Genomic DNA, 24601 nt, shown 5'->3' with positions numbered 1-24601 from the left:
CGAAAAAGGGACTCTCAACGTTTACCTGGCGACTAGTCAATAATACTCAAACAGTTTTGATTCTGACCGACAGGAGACATTATCAGTCAACCAGTATATTTGAGAATTTCCCATTCGATATTTTGGATATCGTTCACTAAACATACATGTGCTGCTCAATTTCAGCTGGAACTTTGCCAAGAAAGGATAGAAAAAAGTCAAGAGTTTTCTCAGTTACAAAATCATAAATGCATCAATTACTCAAATATGTACATGAGATGAGATACCGTCTCCTGTCGGGCGGAAGTACAGTAGACTCTCGACTATCCGGCCTAGTCGATCCATAATGTGTTGTTTTTTATAATTTGCATATTATAAGAAATTGAAGTAATAAATTACAATTTGACAACACTAAATGCGTCCTTAATGAAATAACAGTAAATGAAAATTATCCCACGGGGTCGGTTAAAAAACACCGCTGATTAGCGTGTTATGATTTTATGTTTCTTGCAATTTAAACTAATTATAAAGTTCATCTTGAAATACGTGCGATATTTTTATTCTTGGTATTTTTCCGCAGTAAATTTTTAAGTAAACTTTTGATTTAAAATTTTTTAAAACAGAACAGCTCAGAAGTACATAACAAGCATTTATTAAGTAATCGTCTGTACTTAAGAAGTCAGAAAGTATGAGTAAAAGCTGGTTTTGGTATAAAAAGGATAATTTTGATGATATGCGTGGGGAAGGAAGTAAGTATTTATAGAATTCCTCCCTGGCTTTTCTGTTATCCGGCCCGCCCTTTCGCCACATTTGGATAATCCGAGTCTACTGTATTTAGAAATGCTTATCAGAAAAGCCACTAGGTAACGTTAAATCCTTTTTTCAGCATTGGTGTAAAATCACCCCTCCAGGTGCAAAGTATCTCCGAATTACGGGACATCAATCGGAATCTTCACCATCTCTTAGACCCTATAGCGTAGCCGGTCAATTTGTCGCACTCAACTTGTCGCGCTCAACTCGTCGCGCCTCAATTTGTCGCGATACAAGTTCGTCGCAGTGGCAATTCGTCGCGGAACAAATTTGTCGCAGCTCCAATTCGTCGCAATACAAATTTGTCGCAGTGTCAATTCGTCGCGGTACAAATTTGTCGCAGTGTCAATTCGTCGCGGTACAAATTTGTCGCAGCTCCAATTCGTAGCTGTACAAGTTTGCCGCAGTATCTCAAAGATACAGGTAAATTGTTTGACAATTTAATGAGCATTCTCGGATCGGATTATAAATTTTTATGTCATAAACATCAAAACATCATGCTGAGAAGCCAATTTAAATACTTATAAACTACAATTATTTTGATGCCACCACGGAACTAAGAAACAAATTCGGGTTCCTAGCTATAAGAGGGGTCTAGGTCAATTCGTCGCGCTCAACTTGTCGCGGGACAACCAGAATTTGGGGATCCCAGGGGGTTCCGTATAACACCAGTTAGAAATCTATGGTCTATTTCATAGGCTTTATTTTCCGGAACAGAGCCGCTGAATACTTTGTAAGGAACTTTTCTTAGACATATATTCTACAACACGGGGAAAAAGTATTCATGAAAGAATCATACATTCGAAAGAGCCAATATTAGGTGCCATTTTATAACATATCCATACTATGGAGGAAGAAAAATATTCATAAAACAGAATCAACGGTTTTTTTAAACCAAAAAATAGTATAAAATATTCTTTATGCAATGCCAGAGATTACTCCATTACTCCACCGGTCGGGGGAAAAAAACGGTAATTACTACTGTTAGGGACAATTACAAGGAAGGTTCGTCACGGTCGTGTTTAAAGTCCTTTTCCAGGCATGTTATTAAAGGACCCCGTTGTTCCTTCACATTTTTTTTTATGGATAACCCTTTACTTTTTCTGTCTCTTCTTCTCTCCGCTAATGAATTGCTTCCAGAAGCCAAGAGAAATTAAATCATAAAACGTGGAGCTATTATTATTACGTTTCAAAGTTCGGAGGTCCCAGAGCCCACCGTGAAACAGGAACCGCTACTTCAATCAAGCATAAAATATAATAATAATATGTGTATAACGGTAATTTGAGTATTAATATATTAAATTAACTGACTTAAAAACGGTGTTCTCCAAAGTGGGCGATATCGCAATCCAACGGTGCACTGGAATGGACAATCTGGGTGGTAACCAGTACGGATATACCAAAGGATCCAAATTAGTGGCTTGAAATGTGGGTCCGAAAGAAGAAAATTAGAGTTTACTGTGAATAAATAAGTTTGGTAGACACCGGTGTTTTTGTATAGTGCACAATTATATATTTTTTCTTCTTGGGAGTCATCATAAAGTTGAGGCTGGACGTGAAACCGAGCGTCTAACCGAACATGACCAGGCTCTGTCACTATAAACCTACCACCCTACCTTCCAAGGTTGGTCATGGGTAAGTAGTGTAGCCACACCACCTGGCAATGACGGCCAAATGTTGGAGGCTATATCAGAAGGCAGGTCCAAAAAGAACGACCTCATGTCAACGAAACCGCCTTCCCTCCCAATCTATCAATCCGTCTGGCCATACAATGGTCGGAATACGCCAACAGTATCTTAACAGCGTATCTTTGGAGACAGTTCTCGAAGAAAATATTTCGAAAATGAACAATGAGCTAGGCTTGGTCAGTGTTTAACCAGCCTATGCCGCTGGTGCTTCATTGCAGCAGGGTGAGGCAAGCATTAGAAGCAAATATTTGCGTGTGACTATTGGACCAGGCTAGACATGAGTGTGGCCCCAGCTTAAACTTGGCAAATATTTTCTTCCAGAACACTCTCCGTGCTGTGACTTAGCGTTGTTGACAAATCTGTGGCCAGATGGATTGGAAGATCGAGAAGGAAAGCCGCTCCTTTGATTTGGGCTGGAAGGTCCTACTCATTCTTTTTGACCAGTCTTTTCTCTAACATTCTACGATCATTGCCAATGGTGGAGCGACCACACTACTCACCCATGGCCAACCTTGGAACGTATTGGCCAGGCTGAATAAGAGCGTGACCTCGGCTCAAGGATGCGTTCATCAATTATTTGGGATTTTTGTTTCCTGATCGCTGACTGGGTTTGTTCATCATGATTCTCTGTCATCCTTGTTATTCTAAATCACAGTTTCCAAACTTTTTGTTCCATAGTCCCCTTCTTCAAAAATTTCTTACTTTTCATCATCCCCCCCCCCCAATGCAACCCATAGGGTCCTAAAATGGCTTCTTTCAAACCCTTGATCATTAAATCTCCCCCGGGGGCGATATTGCCCACTTTGGGAAACACTGTTCTAAATCATGAAAAAAACTTTAATGTGGAATCACATTCAATATTTATTAACTATAGAGTAGGGAAAAAAGTCTTACCTGTGCCTCCTACTTGTCCAATCGGTCCGACGGCAGTGACTCTGCCAGAGCCACCGATCCCAGACGAGGTGCCTCTCCCGGAGCTTTCGTATCCAGACGAGGTCCCTCTACCGGAGCTTTCATATCCAGACGAGGTCCCTCTACCAGAACTTCCTAGTCCACCCGAAGTTCCTCTCCCGGAACTGCCGAGACCAGCCGAGGTTCCCCTACCTGGACTACTGATTCCGGCTGCCTTCTCCAACGACTGGGGAGCGTAGATCGGTCCGGAAATGAGTGCACCGTACACGCCGCCTCTACCCCTGCAATCGACGTTGTAAGCGTGTACGCACACCAGGTACCTTTCGTCGAAAGCTGTGTACGTCGGGCAGACCTTCCTGAACGCCCTGCCGTGGGCGCACTCGTAGAAAGCCCTGCAGTCTGTTTGGTCGGGGAATATGCCCCATTCTTTGAGGCAGAGGCCTCCTGACACATACGGAGCTGTGAAATATAATAACAACAATATTTACTATTGATTTTATATAAAATTCTCTTCACTCCGAAAGAACTTCTAACAAATAAACCCTAAAAAACTGCATCCAAAAATTAAAAATACACAAAACACAAAATCGTTTTCAAATCTCTTTACATCGTTACGGGATGAAGAGCTTCTAACAAATTCGTATATGCCGTTGGTTTTGACATCTTCTTGCCGTTGTTGTAACCGTCGGTCCAATGTCGTCTTAACGCATGGGCCCATCCGGGCCTCAAGAGAAGAGGGGCCACAGAAAAAGGAGAAGTGGTTGAATTTTTCGAGAATTTGCCTGGCAAGGCCTCAGAAAAATCACTTGGCCCGGGGGCCGATGATGCTCTTAAGACGGCCCTGTGTCGGTCGCGTACAATTTCGCTCTCAAATAATTGAATACGTGTTAATTATCTGTTAACTTGATCATATTTATGTTATGTCACGGAATAACCTAAGACTTCAAGTAACTAAAGCCCTCTCATTCCGGCAATGATGAGCCCAAATAGTTTTATTATTGGCTTCATGTTCCAGCATGTTTTTTTATCCCCCAATATAATTACTCTGCCAGTTAAGACTATTAATGCTGACATGTTGCACGAGTTTGTGAAGAAAGTAATTATGTGCTTAGAGATAACGGGCTTTCATGTTTTTTTGCATCATAAGTGACAATAATGTTTTGAATCGCAAGATGGTGTCTAAATTTGTCATCTCCAAAAGTACAAATAGTGTATCCTCACCCTCACGATAAAAATTTGTTTTTTATTGATCGTTTGATCATTGATCATTTTTGTCGCACCACGGTCATTTTCTGCACACGAGGGCTAATTAGACCCGGACCTACAATTTATTGCCGATTCCGAACGGCAGGCTTGTTTTTTATACTCGTCGAGAGGTTGGTGCGCTAACCCCTCGATGGGGGACTCCCTGCGGTAGCAATTTTTTCTGCGGTCATGTCGCCATTTTTGTTGTACCCCTGTGTCAGGAAAGTGTTCTGACAAGGACGAACCGGGTTTTTTATGATAGACAGCGTCCATGTTTTCAAATGCATAAGGTATAATTGACTATCAGGAAATACTCTGGTTGTTGTATATTTTATCCAATGTTCCCGAGCGATGATTGTGACGATCAAGAGTCAGGAAATTTATTAAAAACAGCATCTTTCCACGGATTGCGCAAATTGCATGAACATGAACGATCAGAATTAATCAAATATGTCCATATTTGAACAACACTCTAACAACACACCCTTTTCCCTACTAATATAGAACGAAAGAATATGAAATTAGCCCTCAATGTTTTCAACAGTAGCACTGTAGAAGCATTTAATATAGCCGGAGAGGTAGCAGCAATAGCTCATTCAGAATCGACTGCTACATACATCAAAATATCCACAAACTGGTGGGATGTTATGAACATTAAAACTGTTATGAAAGGCATCCACAAGATAAGCATCTACCAAGAGACATTAAAATTCAATGATTTTCGTTTCAATTTCTTGATTGGTTAGACCTATGTAGTTGTTAGACCAGTAATTCTGATACTGGACGTTTGACTCCAGAAACTCATTTGGCTATTACCTTGACAATCTATGTAATGAGAGAGTTGAGCCGATATTGTTTTCAGGAACTAAGTATGAAATTCTTATTGACTTGGCAAATTTCTGACCGATACATTAGAGGACTGTTTTGAACGATACCGCAAACTTTCAGGGGGACAATATGGCATATCTTTCGTAAAGTTGTATGAAGCTGAAGGGAAATTGCGCTTACAGTCAACCCTTCCCTTGAGTTTGAAATCCCAATCTTTTGGAGACACACGCATTAATTTGTGTGAAATGTAGAAAACAATGATTTTGACAATACTTGTGCAACTTTCCCTAACATATTTGATATTAAAGTTACACATAATGATTTGATGCAAATTGATTGCATGCCTGTAATTATATACATTTCTGGTTATTGGTTCTGTGCATTCTGTTTTAAAATGTGTTAATAACTGTGCATCTTCATCATCAAGATAGAGGGGGGGGGGGACTTAAAATACCGTACTGATGATGTGATTGCCATTGTAGTACACACTTATATAGTCTTTTTTGAAAACGCAAGACCACAGAGTAGTTGCCTCAAATATTGTAAATAGTGTATTGATACTTGATGAAAAATATTTGGGTTTTGGAGATGTGCGAAAATAAGCATTCGGCTGATTTTTTGATGAAATGTATTGTTAAAAATGCTATAAATATACTTTTAGGTAATTATTGCAAAAGGAAAAATGATATCCTACATACCACATTCAAAAGCAAAAGATAGAAAATTAAAAACCTTAATGAAAATCAAAGACAACAAGTAGGGATTCGAAGGATTGAATGATGTATTCATGTAATGCGGCTCCACAACTCATTTCATTTGCTGTAAAACTTGAAAATTATTATTGTAAATAAAGTGTATTTTTTGGTATTTGACTTATTTCTCTACATTTTGAAATAAATTTTCAGGAAAACATACTATTCATTATTTTCATACAGAGAATGTTTTTGGATCTGAAGTTTTTATTTTTTTTAAATATGAGTAAATCATACACACATATAATAAATGTAAGTATAAAACGTAAACAGGTTGCCCAATGTTTTTATACCCATTTCTGTCCTCTCTTGAAACATATATATCTAGAGCAATCTGATTCGCATTTTTTGGGACTATATAAAGAAATTCATTTGTAAAAGATCCCTCAATTCAATTTTTTTTTCTTTTAATCAAGTTATTTTCAAGAAATATTATCATTATTATAATGTGCTTTATGTATCGTGGAACAAAGAGTTTTCAAGAGATGATATATGGCATTATAACCCTACTATCTCTGGAGAAATTAAGTTCATTGGACTGTATATTAAACATTTGGATTGGTTCCTAATCCCGGTCTACAGCTCTCGTATCATAGAACAGCTCTACCTAAGAATGCGGTAAGAACTGACGGTTATGAAGTGGAGGTTGAGCACGCGTTGTATCAGATTCCACAACTTTTTATTATTAACTAATTTCATCTAATTTTTAGACTGATGCATAATCTAATAGTATCATAATAAAAATTTGAAATTTGAAATTTTTCATATGTTCTTCTAATTCATGTAAAACATTTCTCATTTATAAAAAATCAGATAAGCTTGCACGTTTATTCAATTGCATTTTACAATTTCATTTGGTTTACAGACAAAAAACAGATGTCACTGTAAACAACAAGTTTTGAAAATTTGGAGTGTGTGTGGCAGTTCCAAAAGTCTTTCTCATGCCAAACACAATTCTTTTCAAAGATAAAGAGTAGGTTAATTTGTTTGTTAATGAGATCGATCGAGCTGTTGTGATAAAAATCATGCAGATGATATGACAAGGGTCTCCGCAAAGCTCCTGCGCCTGGCAGTCGAGTGGCTGGGAAGCTAGTCTCCGGGTTAGAGTCCCGGTTCGGGAATGTATGTAGCGCTGCCTTAACGCTTGGGCCCACCCGGGCCAGGTGCAAAGGTCCTCTTGATAATGAGATCTCGTAAAGATTTTCCGGATCAGGAATGCAAATTTGAAAGCAAAATCATTTCTAGTCAAGTAGGAGGCCTTAGAGAAATCAATTAGCCCGGGTGGGCCGATGATGCTCTTTAGACATCCTGGCATGTATGTTTACTAATGCTAACAAGCACGCTGGACAGATCATACCGACGTCTTGGGAATGTGAGGATCACGTTATATTTTAGAAAAAAAAAGCAGGGGAACACACTTTCAACTCGATACTTACATAACATGCAAATGCGGGCATCCGTCATCTTCGCTTCTAAATATGAAGTCAGATGGCAGTACCAAAGAACACGAAACAGGCATAACTCTGACAACAAAAATACGTTGGGAATCGCGCATACTCACATTGGGTTTCTGCGTGTAAGAATTCGTTAGAAATTCATGAGAAGAATGTTTTCGAGGTGCATATACAGCTATGAAATGACATTAAACGGAATATAGGGTTGCACCACTCACAGCACCATTTACTCTTTCGCCCACTAATATGTAATAGCCTTTGATGCCGAGCGAAAATTGATACTGTAATTCTATCCTCAAAGTTCCCGCAAACCAGGGCCGTCATTTCAACTTTTTCCAGGGGGGGGGGATGCAAAGAACATGTACTAAAGGTACGCATATATATATATATATACTATTTGTAGTGTATTTTCAAAAGCCAGGGGTGGCAACGGCTCCCCCCGACCCCAAATGACCCCAAACATAGCGGCAGGCCCGTCTTGGCTTTTTTTATATCAATCCACATGAAATTTGTGAAAATTAGGGAGTACGAGGGATCACTCCTCACCAGTTGGGGGCCCTGGACTAACGTGAGTTTTTGGGAGAACATTTGGTGTTCTTGAGAAATTGTTACGGTGCATTGTGGCATTTATGTGTAGGTGTTGTGGGTAATGTCCAAATTCTAGGCTCTTCGCGAAGTGGGCAGCAACTGGTCGGTCAATGTCTGAAATCCGGCCCATATGCTTCGCCTAGGGACCAGACTTTTTATTTTGACCGTACTACAAATTTTGCCGCCAGTGGGCTACACGAATTGTTGTCCTTCTCCCATTCAAGTCTAATTTTATTGACTACTCTTTCCTCGAACACTTCACCTCATATACGTCTGAAGTATATGGGGGTGCCAAGCACAAGCATATAACCTGCTTGTGCTTGGCAAGTACATCTTTGTCTCTAAGTCGATTTTTCGGTCACTCCCACACTCTCTTAGTCACTCTTTTAGACATTTACATGCTTGCACGCTGTTTTGGTTGTTCACATGTTTGCATACTGTTTTGATCAATCACATGCTAGCATACTGTTTTGGTCACTCTTTTGGTTCATCTTTGACAAGGTTCCTTGTTTTATGGTGAATTATTTTCCTTATAAATAGTTAACTACAACAAGCTAATTAGGTATTTGCAAAACTATACATTTTCATCAAATGCTAATTCGTATCCAAACTTCAAACGATTGTTCAAAACCATACTAGAAACGTCAACCACACAAGGTATAAAATCAAACAGAAACCTTGAATCTCACTCGAACTAAAACATCTTGTAAAAATAAAAAATCTATACAAAAAATCTCGAAAATACCCCTTTGATGTTTCTATAAATATAGCTTATAAAAATGTTGCTCGTATGGTCAAGTCCCAAATTAGAATTGCTAAAAATAATTATTACTCCGAACGATTTTTGAAATGTAACACATCTAATAAACGCTGGAAGTTATTGGATGAAATAATATTCAAAGATAATAATCAAAATTCATTACCAACAAACTGTGATAACAACACCCTCGCCCAAAATTTCAATGCCCACTTCGTTAACATTTCACCACTCAATATTAATGTAAATGTGATTATATACACTATATCCAGTCACACATACTCAACTCAATATACCTCACTCCAACTTTTCCGGAAGAAATTTCAAAAATTATTAACACTTTACCTGCTACTGGGTCTTCCTCAGACTCGAAAGTTCTAAAAATACTTCCTAATAACATCTTAAACGTACTCTCCGACTTAATAAATAATTGTATTACAAATGTGGCGAATTTCCCGAATCATTAAAATTAGCAGTTGTAACCCCAATTCCTAAAAATGGTGATCCGAATGATCTCAACAACTTTAGACCGCTTTCCGTTTTGTCGTCACTTTCAAAGCTTTTTGAAATTATCATTAAGAATAGAATGTTTTCTTTCCTCTCGCATGTAAATTTTTTTTTCTATTAATCAATATGGTTTTCTTCCAAACAGAAACACAGAGACTGCCCTTCCAACATTCATTAAGTACGAGTATATTGTAGAAAAAATTGATACATCCGAAAAGACTGTTGCCATTTCCCTGGACATAAAAAAGCATTTGAGAGTGTCGACCGTCATATCTTACTCAATAAATTACATATTTTTGGTATCAGAGGTAATGCACATAAATTAATTGCTTCATATCTTAGTCATAGATCTCAAATGGTTAAAGTTGGATATAACCTTAGTAATCCATTAGAAACAACCAAAGGCGTTCCTCAGGGCTCAGTTGTGGGACCATTATTATTTAATATATTCATAAATGACCTTTGTAACATTGAATTAACTGGTAAAATCATCACATTTGCAGATGACACGGTATTGCTTTATTCAACTGATGGCGACCATTCACTAGCAAGTTCGATAAACACCGATTTATTAATAATTCGTAATTGGTTTATCAGTAACGACCTACAAATGAATGTAACAAAAACTAAGTTTATGCACTTCTCTTCTATGACTAATATAAACTTCAACCATAATCTGATATTCCACAATAATAATTGCCAAAAATATTTCAACTCTTAACTGCCAGAGTCTCGAACAGGTTTCCACGATTAAATACCTAGGTATTCATATTGATCATAACCTCAGATGGAAAAAACTCATGTAAAAAATCTGCAAAGTAAACTTCGCTATGTAATTTACTAACTATATTACCTAAAACCATATATAGATCACTCGTTCATGTTAACACTTTATTACTCATTATTTCATTCCCTTCTATTATATGGTTTGGCTATCTGGGGTGGCGACTTCATTTCAAATGTTACACCAATAATTAAACTCCAAAAAGAGCAATAAGCTTCATCACAAGTGACTATTTGACTCCTTCAAAACAACTTTTTCACAGTCTTGGAATCCTTCCCCTACGTCAGATTTATTTCCACAAATATACTATAATTATTTTTAAACGACAATTTGCTTTACTTTTGAACAGTTCCCGTTTCTCAAATAGATTGAACTCTAGATTGATAGATACTTCTGAAGAAGCATTTTACTTACCTCATCCCGAAATTTTGCAACTCTTTACCACCTGATATCCTTAGCATTACTAACTTATTACCTTTCAAAAGACACCTGAAGCAATATCTGTTTTCAATCAGTGACATCGAGAGTTTCTTTTGATTTGCCTTACGCTCCCCAATCAGTTAAATCATGAATCTATTTGATCTTGCGCATTGTAACATTACATTGATTTTTATTTGCATATAGTTATCTGAAAATCATGCAATGTGTATTTCATATAATTGCACTCCTTGCTGTTGCCAAAATTACTACAAATTATGTGAAAGTTTTGTTTTGACATTTGATTTTTTTTTTTTTTTGAAGCCCCCCCTCCCCATTTTCATAAAACTGTGTGTTTTTCTAATATTTCGTTTTTCCGTTTTAGTTTGTTGACGTTGTTGCAAATTTATAATGAATAATAAGGAACACAGTTACTTATTATTCATTATAAATTTGCAATGTATCATCCAGTATGGGTCTCTAGACCCCTTGGCTGATTTTTTTGTTTCATCTTGTATTTATGTAAAAAATTAAAACAATAACAATGGGTCACTCTTTTAATTTACACGTTTATACATGATCTAGGCTAGGTTATTCACTATCTTGTATGCTCTCTAGGTCCCTGTTTTATGCATTCACTAAGCTTGCACACGCTCTAGGTCACTCATTTGCCTAGTTCCCCCACTCTGTGGATCACTCTTTCGCTCACTCGCGTGCTTTCAAACTCTCTAGCTAATTTTTTTTTTGCTCAATCACTGGCCAATTCCCTAGCTGTCTAGGCAGAGGTGGATTTATTCAGGCTTATATAAATTTTGCCACTCTAATAATTTTCTTGGACACTCATGACTCAAATTTGCCGCCCCTCTGAACTTGCCGCCCTGGGCAGATCCTGCCAGCTAAGATTCCCCCCCCCCCGTAAATACGTCACTACTACAATATTAAAATCATTTTTTTTCGATTCTCGAAACACGGAAGACGGCTAACACTCCGAATTCTCGTCCCCACGAATGCAAATATAAATTCGGCAAACGTTTTGCTCAGGGATAAATTCTTCTGATGAAACCATACTCGTACAGAAGTTAGAAAATATCTAATGTTCAATGATGCGCTTCTAGAACAGTTTAGGCAAGACCATTTGTCATGCTTTAAATCGAAGACACTAAATGGCAGTTGGGAATGACATCGCGGGGATTGACTTCCAGAAAAAAATGGAATTTCAGTGAAATAACGAAAGCAAAAAAAAAAAACCCCCCCATCTTTTCTCTTATTTTGCTCTCTCATACTCGAAGAATTTGAATGAGAGCTCGTTTCATTCATGGCCCTTAAACAGATTTTCGAAGAAGATTCTACCTCTCAAATAAAGTCATTTAGTTGTCACGCTTGGGATTTAGACAGAGAATTGAAGGCCTAAAATGCATGTCTCTATTGCTTGATTACATACCACGCCGTGTTACTACGAAATATTTCAAAATGTATAACTACCAGAAATAAGCACTCTTTCCGTACAAAAATAAAAACTCTATTCTAGTCTTTTTATTTAATCCTATCGTTTTGGCATCCATTGCGTGTGGCCATAAGCGATGCCAGTCACGTCATCCTCTCATGACGCCATTTCTACTAGTGACTGCTTTTGGTGTATATAGGAAAAAGGGGGGGGGGGAAGGTCCGCGTAACACGTGCCAATTACCGCCGAGGAATGTCCACTGTTGTTGCCACTTGACAGTTGAGTAATAGTAATGGGAAGGAGAAGAAAAATCCATCTGGATGATCGATTGTAAGTGCCTTAAGGGCATCGATTTTGTATTTCCTTTTTATTATTAAAAAGAGTCTCCTTCGTTCAGTTTTTTTTTCAACGTTATTACGTACATTTCGTAAATTATTTTTCTGCAACTGTCATTCAACCGTATGAAACGACTGACCGAGTAAATTGCTGTTTCTATGAGTAAAATAAATGGAGAAAACACGAAAATTTTCAAGGTCCGAAATGTCTTCTTTGATCGCTATCGCCTTAATTTTTTTCCTTCTCGTTTTATTCTTTTTCTAAAGTATCTGGACACAAATGATTGATTGATTCTTGTAAAGACATTTCGCTGACATGCAATCGATCAGTGGTTGATAGGAGGGTGCACAACCCCCCGGGCCGAACGCGGTCCGCCACGAGGTTCCATACGGTCCGCGAAAAGTGTTCCGGTAGAAAAGTATCAATACACGCTACACGATAATTGTCTTGACCATAATTCCTATATAAAATACTGAAATCAAAAATTATCAAGTGCATGTAAAGTTGCCAATTTGCATCCAAAAAAATTGCCAAAAGCAAGTAAAGGTAAATCACAGTCAAAAAAATAGTCAATTGAAAGTAAAGTCATCAATTACAGCCGATAAAACCAGATATACAGCCCACCTTACCTCTTTAACAGATTTCAAGACATCTATCATTTATTTATAAATAAAATTTTTGTATGCAGCGAATATGATGTAAATATCTGAGCATGTGAGCGTCTTCGCGCACTAACAAGCGTCTCTTAGCGCCTCAGAGCGTCCATTGAGCTACACTAGGCAATCGTTGCAATCTTCGATTTAGTTCTTGACATCTTGATCATATCCGTTGGCCATTACAGCCAAAACAAAAAAAAGAAAGAAAAATGCGAAAGACAAGTGAAGTTGTGAATCACAGTCAAGAAAATTGTCAAAGGGAAGTAAAGTTGCTAACTACAGTTACGAAAATTGTCAAGGGCAAGTAAAGTTGCCAACTACGGCCATAACATTTGCCAAAAGTAAGTAAAGTTGCCAATTACAACCAAACGATTGCATATTTGCCAGAAGCAAGAGTTGTCAATCACAACCAAAAGAAATTGCCAAAGGCAAGTAAATTGTGCAATTTCAACCAAAAAAAAAAAAAAAAAATCACGAAAGACAAGTAAAGTCGCTAATTGCAGCCAAAAAAAATTGTCACACGGAAGTAAATAGCCAATTACAGCCGAAAAACATTGTCGAAGGAAACATAGTCAAAGAAACAAACTAGATTCATGTTTTCAAAAATTCAAATGAACTTCATTGAAAATAAGGGAAAAAAACGGGACATTTTTTTCATGAAAAAAAGTTGGGATGACGAAAATTACTGGAATGTCCCGTAGAATTTACTGATCAATCGTAAGTGAATTAAAGGCATCGATTTTGTCTCCTTTTTGCATTCAGTTTTCGTAAATTATTTTTCTGCAACTGTCATTCAACCTTATGAAGCATCTATCCGAGAAAATTGTTGTTTCCATGAGAAAAAAAAATGGAAATTTTCAATGTTCGACATGTCTTTTTTGATCGCTATCGCATTAAAATTTTCTGTTTTTTCTCTGAAGTATCTAGACATTTGATGATTGATTTTGAAGACATTTCGCTGACATGCAATTACATTATAATAGTTCTTACCAGGGTTCCTGATGCGTCCCGAACAGCTCACGGCTTCGGGGTAGTCGCACCTTCCATTGATGGTGTTGAAGAGGAGTTCCCCGGGGCACTGTTCCAGCGTGGCCCGTCCGTCCCAGCAGTTGTAGTAGTAGTGGCAGAATGTCTCGTGGGCGAACTGTCCCCTGGCGCCCCGGCAACCTCGACCTAATGACTCTTCCGCTATTCTTTGGCCACCTGGATAAAAAATTACGCACGATATATACTGTATCATGGTTGACTTCAGATTATACTTTAACACACGGTACACGTTGAAACATTGTGAAAAAAAAAACCCCATCAAAATCGGGTGCAGAAGTTTGAAATACGTGAAACAGTAAAAAATGTCAAAAAATTTGTTTTCATTATCTGAGTTTTTGTGAGATAGCTCGGAATTTATATGCAAATGCGTAAGTGCGTAAGTATGCAAATGCGTAAGTGCGTAAGTATGCAAATGCGTAAGTGCGTAAGTATGCAAATGCGTAAGTGCGTAAGTATGCAAATGCGTAAGTGCGTAAGTATGCAAATGCGTAAGTGCGTAAGTATGCAAATGCGTAAGTGCGTAAGTATGCAAATGCGTAAGTGCGTAAGTATGCAAATGCGTAAGTGCGTAAGTATGCAAATGCGTAAGTGCGTAAGTATGCAAATTTGTGGTGTAGCAGTAGTAGGTAGGGCCTCCAAAAAATGGCTCGGGGATCCATGATGTTCTTAAGTCAGCCACCTCGTTGGGCAATTTGCCTGTTGTGGCGTTGTATTTGTATGTTGTATGTTATATTTTAGCACTTTTTTATAGTTAGTGCATATAAACGCATAAAATCACTGAGGTTTTAGAGTAAGTGCATATTTTTAGCATTTTTCTATTGATTAAATTGCACTATTTGTTTTAAAATTAGTTTTATCTTTTTTTATTCTCCAAATCTAATCATGTTTCTCTAATTTCTTCAAAAAAATATTTTACTATTGTTCATTGTAGGTCATACTTTTACGCATTTTTCTATAAAATAAATGCAAGTTTTCTTCATTTTGTTGGCATATTTTGTTTTAGTTCTACTGCATATTTTTCTTGTCTTTAGTCCATACTTCAGTGCTTTTAATACACTTTTTTTCCCCTCTTTTGTGCATATTTTTCTTTTTAGGTCACATTTCTGCATTCTCAAATGAACGTTTTGTCTTTTTCTTCTTTTGAAAGCATATTTTTCTTCCTTAGGTAAAAGCATTTCTAAATGCATATCTTTCAAACATTTCTATATATTCCCTATGGGGGCCTATTGAAGAATTCTTATGCATATTTATTTCGGTATATTTTTTTTAAACACATATTTCGATATTTTCATTTTTTTATGTGAATTTCAGCATTTTTAAATTTTTCACAATTTTTATGATTTTTTTTGTTCATTTTCGGCAATTTTAAATTTGCATTTTCGGCAATTTTAAATTCGGCAAAATTTAAATTCTTTTTATTTATTTTTTTCCTATTTTAGTGCCATAATTTGGCATTATTGGACGAATTTGTTTTCATTCTTCGCATATAGCTTTTATTTCATGACATAGCTCAGCATTTTTAAGTGCAGGTTTATATTTTTAGTGCATATTTCGACGTTTTTAGTGCATATTTCGACGTTTTTAGTGCATATTTTACGTTTTTAGTGCATATTTTACGTTTTTAGTGCATATTTTACGTTTTTAGTGCATATTTTACGTTTTTAGTGCATATTTCGACGTTTTTAGTGCATATTTTGCCACTTTTCTGCTCATATAATCCGGACTCTAATCATTATATTAACTTAACTATTTTCATTTAACTCTTTTGATCTGAGATAATTTCAGTCTATGGGTCGCTGTTGTGAAACAACATTCATTATTTTAATGATTTTTCTTCTACGTTGAATATTTTGTTAAACTCCGTTACTTTACATTCTGCCAATTTTATTTACAGTCGAATCCCGTTTTAACGAAGTGATTCCTCCGGTCTCTTGGCGTATACAATGGGATTCGACAGTATTTATTATTATTTATTTTTTTTTGGAATAATTTTTAAACTTTCATCGATGAATATCTTGCAGGACTCTGCCAAAATATTCAGTGAAAATCTGTATATAAGAATTTTGATATTCACAGAATATGTTGGGCAATGTTACGTTGAAATACTTTGTGATATTCCGTTCAAGTACTGGACTTTGAAATAATAATTTTAAAAAAAGACACTTTTTATACGGTTTCTCTGTTTCCATTCAGAAAATTGTCGCTGTGTGTCTCCGGAGAGCATAAAAGTTCTATGTTTTTGAATCCAATATTTTCGCTGAGATATTTGGATTAGAAAAACGTTGAAAATGAGGAATATAACAACGCATGAAGCGTGGAATGAACTTGTCCGTTAGTTTGTGCTGTTTTCTCTCTCATTATCAGTGATTTTTGAATCCAAATATCTAAGCTCTTGAAAACATGGAATATTATTATTATTTTCTCTTTTTTTTGTCATGCTTAGGAGAAAGACAGGGCAAAAACTTTTTAATAGAGTTTTTTCAGGACATTGTGACTAAATAAAGTTAGTTCTTTTTTTTTAAATTTCATTAACTATACAACCCTTGCTATATGAGTGATCACCCCGACAAACCAGTCACGGCCCAGGCTCTGTCCCTCCAGGGATATAAGCCTTTTACCCTTGCGGGTTGGGTCTAAAAGAGTGATCACCCCAGCACCTGAACTGGCCACGCGCAATAGACGGGCTCACCTCAGCCACACAGCCACGGTGTGCTTCCATAGACGAGAAGTGACCCAGCACCTGGGCTGGCCACACTCAAAATACAGGCCCAACCGAGCCACCCAGCCGCAGACTGCAAACCAAAGACGAGAAGTGGCCCAGCACCTGAGCTGGTCACATGCAAAAAAGAAGGGCTCACCCGAGCCACTCAGGTGAGAAGTGGTCCAGCAACTGGGCTAGCCATATGAAATAGACGGGCTCACCACAGCCAAACAGCATGCCAAATGTTAGTGGCCCAGCACCTGGGCTAGCCACAGCAGAGACTCTTTCATTTCCTGCGCCCCGAAATGGCATGTGTCGCGTGGCAGCGTCATAAAACTATGTCAAAGCCGAGCCCAGTAGAAGCAATTGTCACGTTCCGCAAGCGGCAACAAATTTGAATGAACGATATGCATAACTGCGCCTCCGGCTGGTTTTTTTGGGCTCGTGGGCCCCTCCTGGGCTTACCCCAGGGCGGGGTAACTGTAAGTTCCTTTGAAGACGGTGGCGATAGGGTGCCCAGGCCTCAGGGCCTCGAGCCTCAATCGTAAAGATCGAGGATTGGGGGGGGGGGGCACCGGACCGGAGGCCGCAGTTGTCTCTAGCGTGGCCCAACCTCTCTGGGTAATGCGCTTATATCCCCCATGGGACAGAGCTTGGGTCATGTCTGGCACTACAGTTGCTATATGAGTGCCGTTATCTAAACTCTCCACGTATTTGGAGACTTTTCAATCACGAAGTATGCTTCTAGAATCAAAGGAAAGGCTCACGAGTCATTCCACGTTAAAGGAGTATTAAAGGTACATGTATATTCCATAATATTCCGTTATATGAAATATTTTGCATTATTCCCTAAAAATACTCTGTAATATTCCATTAAAAAACACTCTGTAGTACTCTTTTAAAATATCAAATAACTCTTCTTAAAATTTCTTTTATATGCTCATTGATATTCCGAAATTCTCTGTAATAATATTCTAAAAAAAAAGGCTCTATAGTGTATTTTTTTTGCTTCAAAATATTATAAAATAAATTTTTCTTGAATATTTGAATATCGTGTAACTGCATTCTGAAGTATTTTTCTTTCTTAAAATATCCTGCTATAATTCGTTAAAATACTCGGAGAGATTCTACTGAGTATTTAATAGAATTCTGTGAATAATTCAGCAAAAATCTGAGAATTTGTTCAAGTTTGTTGTAGAATTCTACATAAAAAAAAAATCTCTTGAAGCCTTGATTATAAATTTTTTGGAGTTAATTGATGGAATTTCCCAGAAAATTCTGAAAAAAGCTCTCACAAAATATTTTCAAAGATTGATTAATCAATTTGTTTGAAATATCAATTTTCAACTCATGCCGAATCTAAAAAAAAATTACAACTTTTTTTTACAACCGAGTAATCTCACACAAACACAACAAAATACCAAATAGGTATAATAGCCCATAGAGAGCGCACAATAACGCCCATATCATGTCAATAAAGCAACAACAACAACAAAAAAAAAACGTAAGGTTGGGAACTGAATACAAAGAAGCTACAAACAACAAAACGGACATTAAGCATTCATGTATCAGGATTAATGGACAAAAAAATACACGTCCTCCGGCGTATTACATTACACTACACCCAACCTTGCACGCGGGCTTTATGCCAATCACTAAAAAAAAAAACCAAAAAAACCCACCATTCAATCTAAACCAGTGATGTGTTATCTAACTGGGAAGTATTATACGCCACCGTGCATTATATTCGTCAGAAATAACACCATGGTTCAGAAGAAAATGTTCCATACCTTTCCATTCTTTTCCGAGTCTGATAAGTATCTATCAACGAAATAGAAAACGTCATAGAGAGAGGGTTTTTCCTTTCTGTTGCAACGGTCCAGCGGAAGTTTTTGTACAACATCTCTCTAGAGACAAGGACTTTGGCTAAAGGCTGTGGAAACTTTTGTTCCAGCCTCGGCTTAAGCCCACTTTTTTCATTATTATGATTCCTTTTTTTTTATTATTAAGGAGAGGCTATCATGTTGACATTGACACCAATCTTTATATCCATCTCAATGGATATGTTTTTTTTATATAAGATCCAGACAAAGAGAACTATGTCTACTCTCATACTATAGGTATATATGTCTATTTTTAGAATGCTATGTAGGTTTGGATGACTTGCAGGGAATTTAATACTGACTAAATTACATGTGGGGTTGCTATACGTTGTCGTTGAATTTAAATGCATGATCTAGACCTGACGGGTTGGCGTGTATTTTTTAAATTATGGGTCTCAAAGCCCTTGAAGTAAGCGTGTGTTAAAAATTTGAATGTATGCCAGGGGTTTTCAACTCATGGCCTGCGGGCCACATGTGACCCTCACAGATTCCTGCAGTGGGCCACCGACGATAATAATTTATAAAAGTGCTGAAGAAACTATTCTCGAATTAGTGGAAGAAATAATTTTAAAATTACTTTTAGAAAGCATTTTAAAACTAATGAGAGAAACAATTTCGGAGCTAAAGGAATAAGTTCAGAACTAAATAAATAATTTCACAAGTAATAAGAGAAAACATTTCACAACTAATGAGAAAAATAATTTCAGAAGTGGAGAAATAAGTTCAGATGTAAAGAATTAATTTCATATTTATTGAAGAAATAATTCTACAATTAATGAAAGATGACGATTTCTTAAAAATTGAGAAAAATTATTTCGCAATTCACGAAAATTTATAATTAATGAAAATTCATATTTAATGAAACAATATATCTCAGTATAAATAAAGTTCTCTAATGAAATAGGGCCTCCTGTTTGACTCGGAGCCCCAGGCTGCGTTGAACCCACCCGTTAACACGCCACCGAGTAAAGTGTTCGTTGAAAGAAAAGAGTGATAATTTATTCTCGAAACATGGTATTATTACAGGTGCCGTTTGATTTGTCTTAAATTAAACTAGAAGCGACGTTCATCCAACCACCTGATGAACGGGAAGAGGCGCTCAGTCTCGGAAAAAATTCAGTGAATATAAATAAACATGCTTATCCCTAAGTTTTTTCATCTGCACACTTGCTCAAGACACCTGAATCACGAAAAGTTATTTTACGAACGAAAATCACAACACTTGTGCCCGTAACTCCCACTTAACCCTGACATTTCATTTCGGAATTTGTTTGTTCTTTGTCGGGCCTTAAGATCGTTTTCCCCCATGTGGCCGCCTATTGTAGATAAAAATTCTTTCGAACAACACAATAGCTATCAAAGGAAACACCTGACACACAATGCACGGTAATTAATGACATGGGTTTGTTTTTAAAAGCACTTACCATAATATGAGCTATTTAGAACAGCGTTTCTCAACCTTTTTGAACCCAAAGACCAGTAGAATGTTTGGAACAATTCTGCCGAGTAGTACCTACGACATAAGTGGCCTGACCATAATTACGGGGAATTGCTGTAATTTTGGTCGTTTTTGATTTTGTTATATAATTGTTCCATTTTTTTTGACGAAGTTCATTTGAATTTTTTTTATGATTACTGAAGATATTTTTTATAACGTACTAGCTATAATACCCGGCGCTGCCCGGGTTTTCTTCAATGAGGCTTTTTTGGATCACGTGATATCTCCCTCTCTTTTTCTTGAGGGACATATAAACCGGGTCCAAGTTAACCAATATAGCGACTTCGCGATTCATGAAATAATTAAATCTAGATTTACGGAAATGTAGAAATGAATATATATTTTTCCTTTTTTAAGGGGCGCTAGGTATTTTGATAAACCTCCACCCCTGAACTTCAAGTTACCCATCTGTCTGTTTCAGCTGTCAAAAAATGCTTAATTAAAGCTGTGGAGTTTTTTCGATCCACTTTTTAAGGGCTCATAACTAATTTTAAAATATCCTAACCTACATGAATTCATGCAAATAAAAATCAAAAGACAATACGGAGACATTAATTTTCATGCTTGAGAAGATGTAAATAAGAAGTTGAAATCATTTTTATTGCATGGATATCCAACTCAAAAGTAGGTCCGGCTAATTACTTCATATTTAATCTCCTGGGCTTCGTATAACTCTCAAAGTGAACTTAATATTTCAAAAATAATAGAATTTTCAATAGAATTTTCAAAATTATTGATGGGGCGGAAAACCCCACCAAATTTCCGCATTTCTACATTAAAATCGGCAATTTTAACAATGATTTCTATGAGGAAAACCACCCTTTCCCTGACCCTCAAAGCGATGCTGATGATGATTATGACGTCATTCAAGAAATCTCATTACTGGGAGTATTGAAAATATGGCAAACCATTATAAAGGCATAAATATTATACATATACTGACAGCGTTGAAGAAATGACAAACCATTGTAAAGGCACATACACGTCTTAAACGCATTGCTAGGGAACCACGGTAACCAAAGTAAACGTTCGGAAAGTGATTGTTGAGGCCCAGAAACCATTATTGCCCGACAGTTTTTTGCCCATTTGTCCTGCTCTGACGAAATTTTAAAGTAGCCTATCGTTCAAGTCGGGTCCCATTTGGTATATATGCAAAATTTGGTGACGATCGATCTAAAATTGTAGATTTGCATAGAGAACACACACACACACACAGACAGAAAATCAATTTTATATATATAGATTATGATAGTTATGGTTTGAACTAATAATCTTACATACGTATTTGTCAGGTTCAACGTTTTTTTCATTAAACTAAATTTCACATCACTGCAATTTCTAGTAGCCCTGCCTTTCAATTCCCATATATTTAAAATTTCTCTGGAATTCCAACAACTGGTGATTTTACTTACTTGAGGCAAAATTTTTGGTGACAACTGACAATTTCCCATATTCAAGATTCCTATTTACCGTATTTTTCTGAATAAAATATGGCAGTTAAATCATAATGAATGTTTTTCTTTCGAAAATATATTTCTCATTTACTTATATTTGCAGCAGCCTTGTGTAATCCCCCTCCCTTTTTCAGCAAATTAGAAAAGTGAATTCTACGTAAATTATACATTTTTTTTTTTTTTTTTTTTTTTTTGCTGCCGATATATCGATATATTTGTATTTCCATATTAAATTACCATGCATTGAGGTTACTTACTAATATTTTGAATTCTGAAACTACGGATGATAATTCACCGAGACAGAAGCGGAATATCTAATCAATATTATTGCCCTCCAGTCACAGCAAAACTACGCCAAACAAAGCCCATCTCCCACCCAAAACATAGCCAGCGTATTATTTATTCTTAATTCATAGTTTATCTTATTTTTTTTTCTTCTTTTCATACATTAGTTCCCAAACTTTCGGAAGCATGACCCCCCTGCCCCCCCCCTGAACCCCTCCGCATAGGGTGACCATATGTTCCAGTTTTCCGGGACATTTCTGGTTTTTCTTTGTCAATACATCTGGTCTTCAATTTCCATAATCCATGACGAATGAAACTAAATTATTTTTTCAATATTCAGCTAGCGGAGCTGTTTTACTATCAAATATCAAACTGCACACATTTTTTTTTTTAGCTTTAAAATCTGCTGGCAGTGTCATAAACACGGCTGCAAGTTAAAGCGGATTACGTATCTTGCGATCGTAATGGTGCAAAGTGGATAATTCGGTAACCAAGCTCAGAGTCACCGTTACCGAACGCAGGTCCAGTGCGAAAATATTCTTTGGTTCCTTCGTAAGAAGAGTAATTTTGTTTGATTTGCTGTATTATTTTGAATATTCATAACATTTTCGTGGTTGTGCCAACCTTGCTTTACTACACAAAATTATTTTTGAATTACAGAAGTATTTTCTATTATAGCGAGTACCCTGTGTACTCCGCGCAATATTTTTCCTCCCCCTCCCCCTTCTTTCCAATATTTTTGAGCCCTAAAAATATTTTCAATAATTTCACTTCTTCATCGAAAGTTTCAAGAGCGACACACTAGCATTCATTATTAATACTTTTCATGATCTAAAACGTAGACATTTTCCATATAAATCCTCATATTAATCATAATTCTGCATTTTTAATTTGCAAAAATAAATAAAAATATTATATTAAATCGGGAATGAGATACCATGAGATTTATGCTGCCGGGATAACCCGAATTACCCTCCCCCACTGTAGACAAAATTAACTTCATCTATTGATTTGTAAATGTATAATTTGATAAAATTACATTTACATGTTTTTAGCCGAGTTATAAGGCTATCTTTTATCTTTGACATATTTTTATTTACGTCGCGATAAGTAGAAATAAATTCCTTATTCGGATGTTTCAATTTTGGAGAATCTCTCGCGACCCCTCCTAGTCAGTCAACGCAACCCCACCCCCAGAGGGTCGTTACCCACACGTTGGAAACCACTGTTTCAATTTAACAGCCTGGAATGGATAGGGACAGGAATTCCAAGATACGCCGTACTAAACTCGAGAGAGCGTCTGATATATCTCGATACAGATATTAATAATTTTTAAATTAAGTTCACGAAATAATTCATTCCAATAAACTCACATCGTAATCAACGCCCTATAAAATGTATCATAACTCATTTCGAAAAGTGTAAAAAAAAATATATATCTCGAATAGATTGTTATCGGAAACCGAAATTGATCGATTGTGATAACACGATGAACATTTCTCTCTAGCGATGTAATCTCGCTTCTTTCATTAATAAAAAAATAAATTTCCATTAAAATAAGACAGGTAATTGAAAAAAGGGATTAATATTATCAATGAAAAAAAAAAGGGATTAATATTATCAATGAAAAAAAAAAGGGAATTATATTTTCCTAATATTAATGTACGATCGAACGGGGCGTTGATTGACTCGTTAATTAAGTCTCCTGTCAAATCACCATATGAAAGTAATTTTCTTTTTTCTTTCCCCCATTTGATAATTCACAAGAGAGTAACCTTAGATTGATGTTATCGGGCTGAATCATGAATCTTTGTGGATAGTGTGATAACCAACGCACCCTCTGGGAGTAATTTAATGCGGAATAGCAAGGTTTGGTTTTCACAAAGACATGGTGATAGAAATTGTTGCACAGAAAATAAATAATTTTCATATTTCTAGATAAATTATTGTTCACGAAATAATCATTATATAATTAAATGATAAATTTACAAATACAAATACAATGCCATAACAGGCAAAATGCCCAACGAGGTGGCTGAGAAAAAGATGCCCATAAAAATATGGTTGTTATATATTTCAAAAATACAGCAACCCAGTTAAAAATGCAATTAATAAAAATTATAAACAATATCTACACGTGATAAAATATTATACAATGCCCATAAAGAATACTTATGGTTGTCTTAAACCATACCTTTATATAATTTAGTTATATTTTAATATGTACATAAGTGTAGTTTAATTGTTACGTAATAATTGATAATTAAATTTTGATTTTAATTACATTTAATTCGTGTTTTTCCTCTTTATTTCATTGAACAAGTTTACAGGATGTCTTTAATTAAAGTTGCTGGGCTGTGAATGCAGCAGGGGTGCATAAACTGAAAAGGTTGTGCACCAAATGTGAGGTATTTCTGTCACTCTCGCGGGTCAAAAAAAACTTGTATTTATAGGGTGACCATATGACCTGTATTTCACGGAGCATTTCACAATTTTGGCCTCCCAACTTTTTTACGAAATGTCCCATTTCTTTCCCGTATTTTCAACGAGGCAAGCTTGAACTTTTACGTTGATTG

General features: G+C 36.5%; 1 protein-coding gene across 1 annotated transcript in view; it reads right to left on the bottom strand.

The window, feature by feature from the left end:
- The window catches only part of LOC149078112 (uncharacterized), a 62681-nt gene that overhangs the window by 23514 nt on the left and 14566 nt on the right, over positions 1-24601 (bottom strand). The window contains exons 2-3 of the mRNA XM_089241703.1: positions 14148-14360; positions 3372-3848 (exon numbers count right to left, since the gene is read on the bottom strand). Of these exons, the coding sequence (XP_089097829.1) occupies positions 3372-3848; positions 14148-14360 (690 nt within the window). The remainder of the gene's footprint in view (positions 1-3371; positions 3849-14147; positions 14361-24601) is intronic.

This window comes from Pholcus phalangioides, unplaced genomic scaffold, assembly GCF_987345545.1.
Source record: "Pholcus phalangioides strain wild (caught in Gottingen) unplaced genomic scaffold, Ppha-v1.0 ptg000014l_1, whole genome shotgun sequence".
Lineage (NCBI taxonomy): Eukaryota > Metazoa > Arthropoda > Arachnida > Araneae > Pholcidae > Pholcus > Pholcus phalangioides.
The sequence above is the reverse complement of the archived record's forward strand: the minus strand, read 5'-3'. Positions and strand labels throughout refer to the sequence as shown.